The 16,328-nt window shown below is 35.1% G+C and overlaps 1 protein-coding gene across 6 annotated transcripts in view; it reads left to right on the top strand.

Moving 5' to 3' along the window:
- The first annotated feature begins 1,539 nt into the window (after positions 1-1,539).
- The window catches only part of mmel1 (membrane metalloendopeptidase like 1), a 64,142-nt gene continuing 49,353 nt past the window's right edge, over positions 1,540-16,328 (top strand). For all 6 annotated transcript variants that reach the window (XR_015502877.1, XR_015502878.1, XR_015502879.1 and 3 more), the window contains exons 1-6: positions 1,540-1,707; positions 6,907-7,071; positions 10,182-10,211; positions 13,415-13,477; positions 15,526-15,687; positions 15,808-15,888. Coding sequence is in view for 1 of the 6 variants with exons in the window: in XM_087274219.1 (XP_087130345.1) it covers positions 6,915-7,071; positions 10,182-10,211; positions 13,415-13,477; positions 15,526-15,687; positions 15,808-15,888 (493 nt within the window). In the remaining 5 variants the exon portion in view is untranslated. The remainder of the gene's footprint in view (positions 1,708-6,906; positions 7,072-10,181; positions 10,212-13,414; positions 13,478-15,525; positions 15,688-15,807; positions 15,889-16,328) is intronic.

Here is a 16,328-nt window from a genome sequence, read left to right on the forward strand (position 1 = left end):
TTGGTGTTCATGAGGAAAATTACTTATAAACCATAACAAAATTACGTATTTTAAAAATGTAAACATGCAGATTTTTTCTTGTGAGGGTTGTGTTTAGGGGTAGGGCTGGAGAAGTGAAATGGATGATAGGGTTCTACACAATTGATTTGTGTTGGGACAAGAGGGAACTGAGTTAACATTAGTGTTTACACATTTAAATAGGACGGCACAGTGGCTCAGTGGTTAGCACGGTTGTCTTACAGCAAGAAGGTCGCTGGTTCGAGCCTCGGCTGGGTCAGTTGGCATTTCTGTGTTGCACGTTGTTCTCCCTTGTATTGGTGTGGGTTTGCCTCTGGGTGCTCTGGTTTTCCCCACAGTCCAAAGACATGCACTAGGTAAAGTGTGTAAAACAAAGTTGCCCGTAGTATGTGAGTGTGTGTGTGTGTGTGTGTTTATATGGTTGTATGTTAATGTGTGTGATTTTTTGAGTGTGTGTGTAAAAATAAGCACTATGGAAAGTCCCTTTAAAGATAGATAATCAAGTGTGTGTTTATATGTGTGTGTGTTTATATGTGTGATAGTGTGTTTATCTGTTGGTGTGTATGTGTTTATGTGTGCGATTGTATGTGTGCAATTGTGTGTGTTTATGTATGTGATTGTATGTGTGCGATTGTGTGTGTGTGTGTGTGTGTTTATGTGTGCAATTGTGTGTGTTTATGTGTGCGATTGTATGTGTGCGATTGTGTGTGTGTGTGTGTGTGTGTATGGTTGTATGTTTATGTGTGTTTTTGTGTGAGTGTGTAAAAAATATGCACTATGGCAAGTCCCTATAAAGATAGATATACAAGTGTGTGTGTTTATATGTGTAGGTGTTTATATGTGTGACAGTGTGTTTATCTGTTGGTGTGTGTGTGTGTGTGTTTATGTGTGCGATTGTATGTGTGCAATTGTGTGTTTGTGTGTGTGTGTGTATTTATATGGTTGTATGTTTATGTGTGTGATTGTGTGTGTGTGTGTGTGTGTGTGTGTGTGTGTAAAATATGCACAATGGAAAGTCCCTATAAAGATAGATAAACAAGTGTGTGTTTATATGTGTGATAGTGTGTTTATCTGTGTGTGTGTGTGTGTGTGTGTGTGTGTGTGTGTGTGTGTGTGTGTGTGTGTGTGTGTGTGTGTGTATGTAGGTGTGTTTATGTGTGCGATTGTGTGTGTGTGTGTGAAAAAAATATACACTATACAAAGTCCCCATAAAGATAGATATACAAGTGTATGTGCGTTTATACGTGTGTGTGCTTATGTGTGTGCACTATGTATTACATAATGATATGAAAATGTATATAATAATCATTCAGCCCATTTGCTGACTGAAGATATCAATTCCAGTTGTTCTCATTTTATATTTTATCTTACTGATAGCATAAATCAAGCTCTCCTTTGAAAGCCTCCTCTTAATTTCTCCTCTAAACCAGCAGCATCAGGCACAAATAACTCGATTGCCCCTCCTCTTTTACATCCCTCCCTCCCTCCCTCTCTCTCTCTCTCTCTCTCTCTCTCTCAGTCACTCAGTCAGAGGAACATCTGAGCAGACAGACAGAGCCTCTCCACATCCAGCTGTCTGGACGCTGATTCATTTCACCACACACCAGCTCTGGGTGCAAACTCAGGAGGGGTGTTTGGGAAATTGAAAGGCATCCTAAAAGGGCCAACCAGGACTCCATCATTAGAGAGGTACGCCAGCTTTACATATACTACAGCGTGAGGGTAATCTGTGCTGAGATGGAACTGAATAGTTTGCAGTAGTTTACAGGAGAACTTAGAGTACGTGCTGCATGCGAGGCACTTTTATGAATCCATCTCCATTGATTTTTGCATTAAGTCATCTATTGATTGTTTAGAGTAATAAATTGGTTGAACTAAAGGCTTTAGAGCTAAAGGTTTAAGGAATAAGAAATGCATACAGGGAAATGAAGTGTACTTATATATTGATCTGTGGTTCTGGAGTGTACTGGATATCATGCGATGTTTGATTTTAAACTACTTTAAAAGGCAATAGTTTGGCTTTATTAAACGTGTCATTGGTAATATGTAATTTTAATTGAGATTAAATATGTGCATGTTGAAGACTACAATTGACCTATGACCTGCAGAAAAGCGTGTATTTGTGTTTATTTGCAATATATATGCAGCTGAAGTCAGAATTATTCGCCCTTTATTTCTTTTACAAATATTTTTCTAATGATGTTTAACAGTTTTGTTCACAGTATTTCCTTTAATATTTTTTCTTCTGGAGAAAGTCTTATTTGTTTTATTTTTTCTAGAATAAAAGCAGTTTTCAATTTTTTAAACTCTATTTTCAGGTCAATATTATTAGCCCCCTTAAGCAATTTAATTGTTGATTGTCTACAGAACAAACCACTGTTATACAATGACTTATCTGGTAACCTAGTTAAGCCTTTAAATGTCACTATAAGATGAATACTAGTATCTTGAAAAATATCTAGTCAAATATTATTTACTGTCATCATGACAAAGATAGAAGAAATCAAAATAATTTATAAAAACTATCATGTTTAAAAATGTGTTAAACAGAAAATGGGGATGACAATATACGAGGGGGGCTAATAATTCTGACTTCAACGGTATATACTGTGCTCAGCATAATTGAGTACTCTCCATTTTGTAAATGAATATTTTGATCCGTTTCTCAGTGAATATAGGCAATGTGTTTTGGTGCATTTAAGCAAAACTGATTGATTAAACAGATATATTTCGTCACCTTGAACTTATAAGGTTTTGTCTGGGTTCTGAATGATTTTGAGATATTGAGCTTCAAAGCTTTTGGATTCTATATAGCAAACAACATGTAGGTAGTATTGTTTTTTTATCTTAAAATGTAAACAACTTATAAAAAAAACATCCCGTAATGTAAATAAGTTGTCATTTAATAAGAATATGTCAATAACTCAATTTTGACTAAAATGTCAGATAGAACCTTATAATGACAATTAATCAAACAAATATTTTAGTCACCAAACATATTTAGAAATTGGAAGACAATACAATTAAATTAAAGCAAAATATTGCAAAAAATAAATTACAAGCTGCAACATTTCAACTAATTTTTTTCTTTTTTTTTTTTGCTTCTCTTGTTTTTTTTTCTCTCTTTTTAAATTAATTTGTATTTAAGATTTTTCTATAACATATAAATTTGGCTGTATTACTTTTTGAACCGTTATCCTAAGTTATTTAGTTAGATAAGCTCCAGATTTGGCTTCAGTACTGACCTAAGGAATTTATAGCCTAATGTATATGCACAAATATAATATTGTACATCTTCCTATTAAAAATAGGAATTTAAAAGAGAGATTTGTGAGGGGTGTACTTATATATGCTGAGCACTATCTATATATATATATACAATCATAATTATTCGCCCCTGTTTATTTTTTTCCCCAATTTCTGTTTAACGGAGAGAAGATTTTTTTCAACACATTTCTAAACATAATAATTTTAATAACTCATCTCTAATACCTGATTTATTTTATCTTTGCCATGATGACAGTAAATAATGCTTGACCAGATATTCTTCAAGACACTTCTATACAGCTTAAAGTGACATTTAAAGGCTTAACTAGGTTAATTAGGTTAATTAACTAGGCAGGTTAGGGTAATTAGGCAAGATACTGTATAACGATGGTTTGTTCTGTAGACTATCGAAAAAATAAATAGCTTAAAGGGCCTAATAATATTAATAATAAAATTAATAATTAAAAACAGCTTTTATTCTAACCAAAATAAAACAAATAAGATTTTCTCCAAAAGAAAATTTTTTATCAGACATACTGTGAAAATTTCCTTGCTTGGTTAAACATCATTTGTTTATGAAAAAAAATAAAAATACAACTATTCAACTATATATATATATATATATATATATATATATATATATATATATATATATATATATATATATATATATATATATATATATATATATATATATATATACAGTTGAATTCAGAGTTATTAGCCCCCTTTTGATTTTTATTTTCTTTTTTAAATATTTCCCAAATGATGTTTAACAGAGCAATGAAATTTTCACAGAATGTCTGATAATATTTTTTCTTCTGCAGAAAGTCTTATTTGTTTTATTTTGGCAAGAATAAAAGCATTTATTAATTAAAAAAAACATTTGTAGGACAAAATTATTAGCCCCTTTAAGCTAACTTTTTTTTGATAGTGTACAGAACAAACCATCGTTATACAATAACTTGCCTAATTACCCTAACCTGCCTAGTTACCCTTATTAACCTAGTTGAGCCTTTAAATGTCACTTTGAGTTGTATAGAAATGTCTTAATTTCTAAGTTTTAAGTGTCTTAAAAAAAAAAAAAAAAGTGTTTTAAAACTATTATGCTTAGAAATGTGCTAAAACAATCTTCCCTCCATTAAACAGAAATATATTTCTGAATCATATATATATATATATATATATATATATATATATATATATATATATATATATATATATATATATATATATATATATATATATATATATATATATATTTATATATATATATCTATAGGTACATGATATAAAGGATAAAATATACTACACAACACGTACATATATATAATTTAATATATTATATGCACGAGTGTTTCATTACATAAGTATATAGAACATTTTTTTTTTATTATGGTGCATGTCTATGGTAGAGAAGTGTGGATTTATCTATATGAATTATTGGAATCCAAAAGCATTTGATTTTCCATTCATATAATTTTTCCCTCTGCATACTAGCTGACAGCTTTAAAACTAACGCACAAAAAAAAAAGATAAAAGCAACTCATTCCTAGATGAGGCTGCTTTCTGTGATTATTGTTTTGCCTTCAGACATCAAATGAGTCAGGAAATTAAAATTTTTGCAGGAAATATTTATCAGCACTTTCCAGCTTCTAAGACACAGAAAAAGTGCTGACGCTAAGATGAGGCACAAAAAAAAAACATGTCAGGATTTTACAAATGAAAAGCATTTTATGATGACGAGACACCTGAAGAATGTTTTACTCTCGTTTGGTCTCACCGCTATTAAAAATGAAAGGAGAATAAAGCTCTGAGTGCATTAACTCTGACGATACACACTATTCAGATCAACTGCATTAACTCTCTGATGAGCCTCTGTTCATTAACTGCCATGTGTTTTAGTTGCCTAATGTCTTTCCATAAATATTCATTCAAATTGCTCAGTTTACTTTATTAATACACGATATCACAATATTGGTAAAATTTCACATTACAGGTAGGAGGATAAAACAATAAAAATAGATGGATATATTTAGATTGATGGATTGATGGATGGATGGTTATATGGATGGAGAGATAGATGGATGGATGAATAGATAGATAAATGGATGGACAGATGGATGGATGGATGAATATTTAGATGGATGGTTGGATGAATGGATGGATGAATGGATGGACAGATGGATGAATGGATAGATAGATAGATAGATAGATAGATAGATAGATAGATAGATAGATAGATAGATAGATAGATAGATAGATAGATAGATAGATAGATAGATAGATAGATAGATAGATAGATAGATAGATAGATAGATAGATAGAATAATGGATATTTAGATAGATAGATGGATGGATGGATGGATGGATGGATGGATGGATGAATAGATATTTAGATAGATGGATGGATGAATAGATAGATAAGTGGATGGATGGATATAGATGGAAGGATAGATGCATAAATATTTAGATGGATGAATAGATGGATGGGTGGATATTTAGATGAACGGATGGATAGATAGATAGAAATATGGATAGATGGATGGAAGGATGGTTATATGGATGGAGAAATAGATGGATGAATAGATAGATAGATAGATAGATAGATAGATAGATAGATAGATAGATAGATAGATAGATAGATAGATAGATAGATAGATAGATAGATAGATAGATAGATAGACGGACGGACGGACGGACGGACGGACGGACGGACGGACGGACGGACAGACAGACAGACAGACAGATAGATAGCAGAATGGATATTTAGATAGATGGATGGATGAATAGATAGATAAATGGATGGATGGATAGATGGAAGGATAGATGCATAAATATTTAGATGGATGAATAGATGGATGGGTGGATATTTAGATGAACGGATGGATGAATAGATAGATAGATGGATGGATGGAAGGATTGATGGATATTTAGATGAATGGATGGATAAATATATAGATACATGGATAGATGATAGATGGATGGATGAATGGATGTTTAGATGAACGGATGGATGAAAGGTTGGATGGATGAGTGGATGATGGATGGATGGATGGATGGATATTTAGATGGATGGATGGCTGAATGAATAAATAGATGCCCATTTTTACCCGAATCCAATCAAACGATCTATTACATTAAGCTCCACCCACATTTATTTTTGTATTGAACTCGTGGTTCAAAGCTCATCTAAATATAACATTTAAATGGATCATCCTGTTTATTCATATTAATTTAGAAAAATTCTGCACTAAAAGCACAAATAGAGAATAAATGAATAAATAAATAAAACACCGCTTCTCTTTGCTAGTGCAGTCTTCTTTAAATAGTTAGAATTATTTTAATCTTATAAAAAAATAATCTCAATAATTTAAAAATACTAACCACAATTATTTGAATCTTAATAATTGTATCTGATAAATGCAAAAATTAAATCACTCATTAAAAAGTGCGGTCTTCTCAGAGAAAGCTCTCCTTTGAGATTGTGTTTTATTCAGTAGCTCCACGTTAAAAATTGATGTTTTATGGAGGAAAAGGTCACGAACAGGCGGCTGTGATGCTCCACCTGTGGCTCAATTGCGCGCGCACCACCAAACACTCCAATGCTCTGTTTTATAGCTCCAAGAATGGGAAAATCAGAGAGCCAAATGGATATCATGGAGAAAAGCACCAAACCGAGAAAGCATCGCTGGACTGTAGTGGAAATCGGACTGTCTGTGATTGTGCTTCTGATGAGCTGTGCACTGGCTGGACTCATAGTGCTCTACACTTCAGCGCTGAGAGGTGAGAAATTTCAGCTGCAAATCAGAGCAGTTTTACTCAAGTGCTGTTCAAGACCCTTCAAACAACACAAAACATGCTCATGATCTCTGCAGAATACCGAGAGAAAAGCAAGCATTCATAGAACAGCTCCGGGCGAGCTTTCTTTTGCAGAACCTAACTTGATTATTAGTTAATAACACAATATTTATTGGTTTAATGTTTTATATGTATTTTAGATATTTAAAGTCATATTTTTATATTTAAATATTATTTGAATATTTAAGCACACTACCTGCTAAAAGTCTTGTCAATCCCAGTTGTAAGAGGAACAAATAATAACTTGACTTCTAGTTGATCATTTGGAAAAGTGGCAGAAGGTGGATTTTTCCAACGCAGGCTTATACCCCGTTAACGTTTCTTGAGATCGCGAATCATGTAGCCGGAGGTACGTATGGCTGCATTTAATTTTTTAAGCGAGCGCTACGGGGCGGTATGATGCCGTTCTTTTTTGTGCTTACCGGCTGACCGCTTACCTCTGTTTGGAGGGCTTTCCCGCTGCAACCAGTTTGTCCAGTTAGCTCGTGTTGTACATCGGCGGACTTGAGATGCAGAGAGGAGCTGACCACGACAACGACCAGGTTCAAGTCCGGGGAAGAGCAGTTGCAGAAATCAGGCAAGACAAAAACAGAATCCAAAAAATGAAACGAGCGAGTGAACAACAGGGTAAGAATGTGGTAAAATCTGAAAACGTGGTAAAAACCAGACGAGGGCTTTTCTTTTTCAGGACGGCTTTTTTAAATTGTAGGTTTGGTTTAGGGAAGTAAACGGACGAGCGGGTCAAACAGTAAATCTGGTTGGGTTTAGGGAAGGAGGAGTGTGGATCAGTTGATTGGCCAGTCGCTCAGTCAATCTTTCAGTCAGTCAGTCAGACGGTCGTTCGGCAGCAGCCTCTGGTGGTTTTACATGAGAACAGCGCTGGCGCAAGCGGCACTCGCGAGAGACATTTGAGATACAAAAAAGCGCACAAAGTGACCTCTTGTGGATTCGCAAAAACTGCAAAAGTACGTTCCTCCCGGGATGTATTTCGTGGTCTCCAGAAACGTCCACTGGACTATGTTTTCAGAATGAGCCTGGGTTGATCAGATGAATCATCTGTTGATCAGCATCCCAATCATCACATATACTGCAGAAGACCTACTGGACTTAGCATGGACCCAAGATTCTCACTGAAATCAGTCAAGTTTAGTGAAGAATAAACCATGGTTTGGGGTTTAATTCAGATTGGGGGCGTGCAAGAGATCTGCAACATCAACAGCCTGAGGTATCAAGACATTTGTGCTGCCCATTACATTGCTAACCACAGGAGAGGGCAAATTCTCATACTTCAGCCTCCACATCAAAGTTCCTGAAAGCAAAGAAGGTCAAGGGGCTGCAGGATTGGCCAGCCCAGTTACCAGACATGAACATTATTGAGCATGTCTGGGGTAAGATGGAGGAGGTATTGAAGATGAACCCAAAGAATCTTGATGAACTCTGGGAGTCCTGCAAGAACGCTTTCTTTGCCATTCCAGATGACTTTATTAATCAGTGATTTGAGTCATTGCAGAGATGTATGGATGCAGTCGTCCAAGCTCATGATGGAGTCAGACACAATATTCATTCTGTCTCCACTGCAGCAGGACTTTATATCCTATACTGGACATTATTTCTGTTCAGTGACTAGACTATTGTCTAAGCAAAGTCAGACCTTCCTCTCCTAATTAAATCACTAAAAATCAAGGCTTGATCATCGTTTATTTTTCTAAAATAAGCGTAATCTAGAGCAGTGGTTCCCAACATTTTTTTTGCCTGAGACCCCCTTTTCCTTTGGAAAATATTGTAAGGCCCCCCTTCACATATACGTTTGCAGTAAGGATGACAAAAAATGCATTTCGTGTTTCCAGTATTTCTGGCGCCGTGCTCCAAATTGTTTGGAGCTTCCTCACCTGGGTACAATATGCTTGGGTCATTACTATTAGCTGCTGAAGGCAAATCAGAGAGACTCGGTTATTTTTGTGGAAGACGAATTACAAATTTGTCCATTTTTTTTGGTCAGCCAGGGGATAAAATGAACTGCTAAAATTTTGTAAAAATATGACACAAGCCCCCACAGAGCTCTGAGGCCCCCCTATTGTAGACCACTCATCTAGAGGTCTTTGCCCTTCATATAAGCCACTTAACTTCAACTAGAAGTCAATTCAATTTAGCTTTATTTGTATAGCGCTTTTACAATGTAGATTTTGTCAAAGCAGCTTCACATAAATGGTCATAGTAACTGGAACAGTGTAGTTCAGTTTTTAGTGTTTAAGTTCAGTTCAGTGTGATTTAATCATTACTGAGAGTTCAAACACTGAAGAGCAAATTCATCGATGCGTAGCTCTACCAATCCTGAACCATGCGAGGCAGTGGCGACAGCGGAGAGGGAAAAAAAACTTCACCTGATGGGAGTGAAGAAAAAAAACCTTGAGAGAACCAGACTCAGTTGGGCACGACCATTTTAATTTCTCCGCTGGCCAAAAGTCTTGTGCAGAGCTTTAGTCGCCGTGGTGGAGGCTGGAAGATGGCCTCAGCGAAGACTCATCTGTCCCTGGAGCGTCGCTGGAATCAGACACATGTTCTCCACTCATGTTCTCAAGTCAAGTTATTATTTGTTGTTTCTAAAACTTAGATAGCCAACAAGACTTTTGTCAGGTAGTGCATTACTTTAGATATTTTGTATTTAGACACTGAAATATTTGTGTATATAATTTGTATATACACAAACATATATTTGGATTGACAATTTTTTTAAGGTAAGTGGTTGCGAACAATTTAAATGTTCTGAAGTTACACAAATTAAGTTTAACATTACTAAATTTAATTTGTTTGTTTAAATTCAGTATATATAAATTGTTTGCAACCACTTACCTTAAATCATTTTTTGTTAATGAATTCTTTCAGAGCTTACAGGTTATACAGGCCACACATTGTTATGTAATGAAATAAATCTGCACAACCAATTATGAATTTACTGTAATCCAAAAGCATCTTCTTATGTATCAAATACTTCTGACACATATCTGATTATATTCTATTTTCCTTTTATATTTCAGAGCGTTTTAACATAAACGATTCTTCAAAAGGTAAAGTATGCTGTTAAATCATGCGCAATCACTCCATTTTGTGTATTCTGTACAGTATTAGTGCATATATTTAGTATAGATGCACACACTGTGTACTATTAGCATGCCAAACCTCCAATAATATTAGTTTTATGTATTTTAACCTAAATTAAAATCCAAAACTACTGTATGCTGTCAAGTAGATCATTTATGTGAACTTTAGTGTAGTTTGGCAGGTTTTAATATTTAATATCCATATCGTGTTATATATATATGTGTGCTATATGAGCAATATCACACAAGTAGCAGTGCGATATTGCTGTATATCAGCCCTGATGGGAGGCAAGCATTAGCACAAGGCCGCAAGGCGAGTGTCCCACCAGTGCTGATATACAGCCATATCACACTGCTACTCGTGTGATATTGTGTTTATACAACAGTTCGACGGCACAATGGTGTATATAAAAAAGAAAATCAAACACGGAGTGTCTAAAAACCCAGTTTTAATTAGGAACTACTTTCTTCCGCAATTCATTTACATCTGCAGCTGACGTCAGAACAGTAGAAGCCGTTACTAATTCACCAACGTGACTTTAGAGCTAGTGTTTGAATGACTCTCTATAGTGTAATGTCTAAAGTGATGACAAAACAGCTGATTTTGCTCACACTTTAGGACTAAAAGGCTGAACGTGATATGAAATGCCATCCGTCTACAGAGATATCTTCTTACAGTGTTACAGTCTACAATATTTCTCTGTTGCAATCGAGATATCACAATAATTCACCCCGGAAAAATCAACGCAATCACTACCAGACTGCTGTTGTGTTTGCGATAAGGAAAAACGCTAAACACATGCAGACTTTGCTTCTTTCTTTCTGCCAACACAACACACATTCCTGATATGTGAGCAAATCGGTATAAATAGAGCACTACAACATACAAAAGAGAGAGATCGACAAAGGATATCAGTTACCAGCATACCTGCCAACATGTCTCTGAAAATCCGGGAGAGTGGGGGGTGTTCGGGGGTGAGGTCTCTGAATAACACTATTGAGAACTGGGATAGGATGCAGCGGGTTTTGGGCGGCCGTTGCGATCGGGTACTGTACCAAAGTTGACAACCCGGGGGTGTTTACAGACTGTACCAATAGGGAATTATCTAAATTACGGAAGTTGTCTAGAAGAAATAAAAAACGGGTCTGAAATACGGTATACTCTCAGGAAAAACGGGATTGTTGCAGGTATGCTTATCAGTTTAATAATAATTTGATCAGCTGTAGTCAGAAATCAGACTGTTATAATCTTCTAAGCGTAAGGGCTTAGTATCCGGTTCTGTCGCCATCTTGTGGATAGAAAACGTCAACCGTCTTTGGTATACTACACCATGGCAGCCTCATGGCCGCCGACGAGCTCTCTCAGAAATTGTAAATATTTTAAAATAGGCACTATTTTTTATAAATTAACTGCATAGTTGCATTCTAAACAGCTACATTCTTGACTAAAAAAGCCTCAAAAGTACATTATGTTTTCTAATAGCAGTAATATTTGTCAAACTGTAGTGTCTCTCTGCTTGTTCCTGACTGTAAATGGGGGGAGTAATACACAAAGGTGAAGTGTGAAGAGGCGTTTGTGTGATGTTACTAGCAAAATATCACATCGCTATCAGCCAATCAGATTGAAGAACCAGACAGACCTATTATATATATATATATATATATATATATATATATATATATATATATATATATATATATATATATATGTATATATATATATATATATATATATATATATATATATATATATATATATGTATATATATATATATATATATATATATATATATATATATATATATATATATATGTGTGTGTGTTTTCTTAGCTATTTATTCAGTGCGATATTTATAATACTGTATGTTATAATATGTTGATCATAAATATTACATTTTGTGCAGAGTTTTGTCCGATTATCCTATATAAGAACTCCATTTACTGTACAATATTATTGCAGAAAGTACAGGATACATTTTGTAATAATATTATTAATAATAAATGTTATTTCTAACTCGCTTTTCTAAGACCCAAAGCGCTTACAAGATAGTAGAAAACAACAAAGCATAGTAAAACAATAATGAATACAGTAAAAAAAAAACCCCGGTAAGAATAAAAGAGATATCACAAATTAAAAACAGTCCTAAAACGATGAGTTTTAAGTAGCTTCTTAAAATAGTCCAAGGAACCAGCATTCCTAATGTCTGTGGGAAAAGCATTCCAAAGTTTGGGTACACGGTAAGAGAATGTCCTACCTCCCATGGTGCTGAGTTTACAGCAAGGCTGAAACAGCGTAGGACCCAAGGCAGGGAATGCATTATGTAATACTAGTGTAACTGAATCAGTATGGCAGGCTGTTTTAGCATTAAATCTATAAACTGTACTAGTATCTGCTATATATATATATATTTTTTATTTTCTTTAGGTATTAGTACTCATTTATTAAATACTGGTAACACTTGAACTTGAGTCATTGGATATTAAAGCATTTTCATTAGATACTATAATACTTTATTATTAAGTCGAAACTATTTTTTATTCATAAAATTGGAATCTTTTAATCAGAATGATTTAATTATTTTCTTTTTAACAGAAAGATTGTTTCAACACATTTCTAATCATAATAATTTTAATAATTTATTTCTAATAGCTGATTTCTTTTATCTTTGCCATGATGAGAGTAAATAATATTTTACTAGATGTTTTTCAAGATACTAGTATTCAGCTTAAAGTGACATTTAAAGGCTTAACTAGGTTAATTAGGTTAAAGTTTGGGTAATGAGGCAAGTCATTGAATAACAGTGGTTTGTTCTGACAATTAGGAAAAATACTGCTTGGCTAATAATATTGACCTTAAAACGGTTTAAAAATATTAAAAACTGCTTTTATTCTAGCCGAATAAAACAAATAGGACTTTCTCCAGAATAAAAAATATTATCGGAAATACTGTGAAAATTTCCTTGCTCTGTTAAAAACCATTTGGGAAATATTTGAAGGAGAAAAAAACTCACAGAAGGGCGAATCATTTAGAGTTTAAGTGTGGATTATATGTTAAAAAGGCCTGCCATATAATCTCTCACTATACGACATTAGTCTGCATGTGTGTTATTTAAGTGCATTATGTTGCGTTTGAACCCACTCATGTTGTTTATCTCGCCACATCACAACAGGGCTGAAATATCGATCAGACGCCGACAGCAATGTCTGTACAACCCCACAGTGTGTCACTGCCGGTAAGATACTCAAAGTCACTTTATTAATATTTTTGGCATTCTTGCCTTGTAAAAATGCTTTATTTTGTCCCAACACACCTCAATTAAGTTAACTCAATATTTGTTTACAAATTTAAGTGGATTGAACATCAATCGATTAAGTTGTCCCTCAAAAAACTTGTGAATAGAATTGATTCAACTCATTTTAAATTAGTAGTTAAACAAGACATTTTTTGAGTAAAATATATACATTAGCAAAGAAGGCTGTTCAAAATGATAAATTTGATCAAAATATGAAAAGAAATGTAGCAACTTGCATTAACAGCCTATGCATGCAAACACCTACAATATTTTTTATCTTGGCACATGAATACACAGATATATTTTGTGTATATTATGACAATAACAAAACTTATTTGATATATTGTGCAACCCTAGCTACTATAAGAAAGGAGCAACAACTAAAAATGTTGTTAAAAACTAAAAAAAAACAATTAAGAACGATTTTCAGCAACATGGAAGTGTTATTATGAATCAGCCTGGAAGAGGCCGGGTCATACCTGTCAACATTGGGATGTGAAAATAAGGGATATGCCCACCATAATAAGGGGTCACCCCCCACCCCCACACCCCTCTTAAAAAAATCCCCAAATTACTAAATATGTTCATTTGGAGCTGTTTCATTGTAAATAAACAGCTAAATTGTCAGTAAAATGGTTTAAAATTATTATTAACAAAATAAAAATAAATATATACATTAGCAGCAAACACATTAGCAAACAGTTCAGCTTTTAAAATTAATAGCTATTACAATAAAATAGAATCAAGCTATCTCATTAGCCATTTCTCCACTGTATAACTTACACATTCTGATTAAAGAGCAACGAATGAATCTCTCATTTATTAAGATTTTTTTTATTACATTAAATAAGAGGTGTCAATTTAAAAATGCACACATCTAACATTATACTGAAAGCATTCGACTGCTTTCCTTACTTTTATGGTCATTTAAGACAAAATTAGTTGTGTTTGGGAAAAAAAAACACCAAGATCGACATCTTAATATAATAATAATGTGTGTATGTCCGTTTAAACACGCACCCAAAAGCCAGACTTTCTCTCCGCTTCTAATCCCGTGTACAGAATTCGTTTGGGAAACAGCATCTGTTTATCACTATGGAGCGCGTCAGCTGACAGTCATGCACCATTAGATGACTGTTTTAAGGATTGTATAGGATGGGTGACGGCACTTGTAATCAAAAGGAAAGGGAATCATGGCGTTTTTAATGTTTATTTATAAGTGTTTTCATACTTAAACAAAGCGAAAGCACAGAAGGCTCGCGTTTTAGAGCAAGGGGCGACCCCTGGTGGTTCGGCGGTATGGATTGCGTATAGGGAGACTCGGCTGTTCAGAGAAAGACTGAAAATACGGGAAAATACCTTTACGAGATGATAGCGGGATAGAACTGTAAAATATGGCAGAATCCCGGGCAAACGGGAGGGTTGACAAGTATGGGCCGGGTTTATATCTTGTCCAAACACACTGATAGTGTGATAAAAAAAAAATATCGCCGTTAATCTATTCTCGAAGTTGTGTTGGGAGCTGGGTCTATTCTACGCAAGCTATGATGACTTTTACCTTGATAGTTTAGCATGGATGTATACCTGACCGTTGAGCCGTCTGACGAAATAGTGCCCTTCTGAATCAAATCAGCAGGATGCCTGACCTTAACTACAGTTCTGCAGTTTCACTTTAACTCATGAAGATTTCATTCATGCCGCCGTGACAAACTGGGGTACTAGACGCAAATAAGTAGTAAGGACTGGTGAGAGTGTTAAAGAATTTAATAACGCACGCCAAATGGAAAGAAAACGTCTGCATTTCGCGATGTGTGTGTGCTTGTATGTGTGTGTGTGGTCCTTTACTGACAGCCGTGTGTGTGTATTAAAGTGATTTTTATACGCTAGGTCCCCTTTAAATTTACCAGAGTGTCGATATTAATGGAAAACACTTAATGTCAACTTGAGTTTTTTGGCTCACATGTTGTTTTTTTATTCCACTGATCCAGCGGCTCGTCTGCTCCAGAACATGGACCCCAGTGTGGACCCGTGCCAGAACTTTTATCAGTACGCCTGTGGAGGCTGGATCGAGCGGCACGTCATTCCTGAAACCAGCTCACTCCACAGCGTCTTCAACATCCTCCGAGACGAGCTGGAGATTGTGCTCAAGGGTCGGTTTGTGTCTACTTCAACATCAGCTTTTTTTTTTTGGGGGGGGGGGGGGGGGGTTGGTTCATGTGGAGTCTGCTAAAGGTTTTTTATCTTGTTGCTTGCTGACTGATGTCTCACAGGAGTTCTGGAGATGGAAAATAAGGATGACAGAGAGGCCTTCAAGAAAGCCAAAACACTCTACAGCTCATGCATGAACGAGAGTGAGTCTGTGATTTGAACTTTCTGTTTGGCTGACTACATCTTTTCATTTTGAAGTTGCTCATTAATTTCAATAATTACAAAAAATGTCAAGTGAATTTAACATTTAAATTTAAATGAGCTATTTTAAAATGTATTTACAACTCCAATACTCTGCAATGCCATAAAATATTATGACAAATTACACTGTGTGGAGTTTTACAACATCAGGGCGGCACGGTTGCTCAGTGTTTAACACTTTCGCCTTACAGCAAGAAGGTCTCTAGTTCTGGGTCAGTTGGCATTTCTGTGTGGAGTTTGCATGTTCCCCCCGTGTTGGCGTGGGTTTCCTCTGGGTGCTTCGGTTTCCCCCCACAGTCCAAACACATGTGCTGTAGGTGATTTGAATAAACTAAATTGGCCATAGTGTATGCATGTGAATGAGAGTGTATGGGTGTTTCCC

The sequence above is a fragment of the Danio rerio genome, chromosome 11 (assembly GCF_052040795.2).
Source record: "Danio rerio strain M-AB ecotype USA chromosome 11, GRCz13ab, whole genome shotgun sequence".
NCBI classification, from domain to species: Eukaryota; Metazoa; Chordata; class Actinopteri; order Cypriniformes; family Danionidae; genus Danio; species Danio rerio.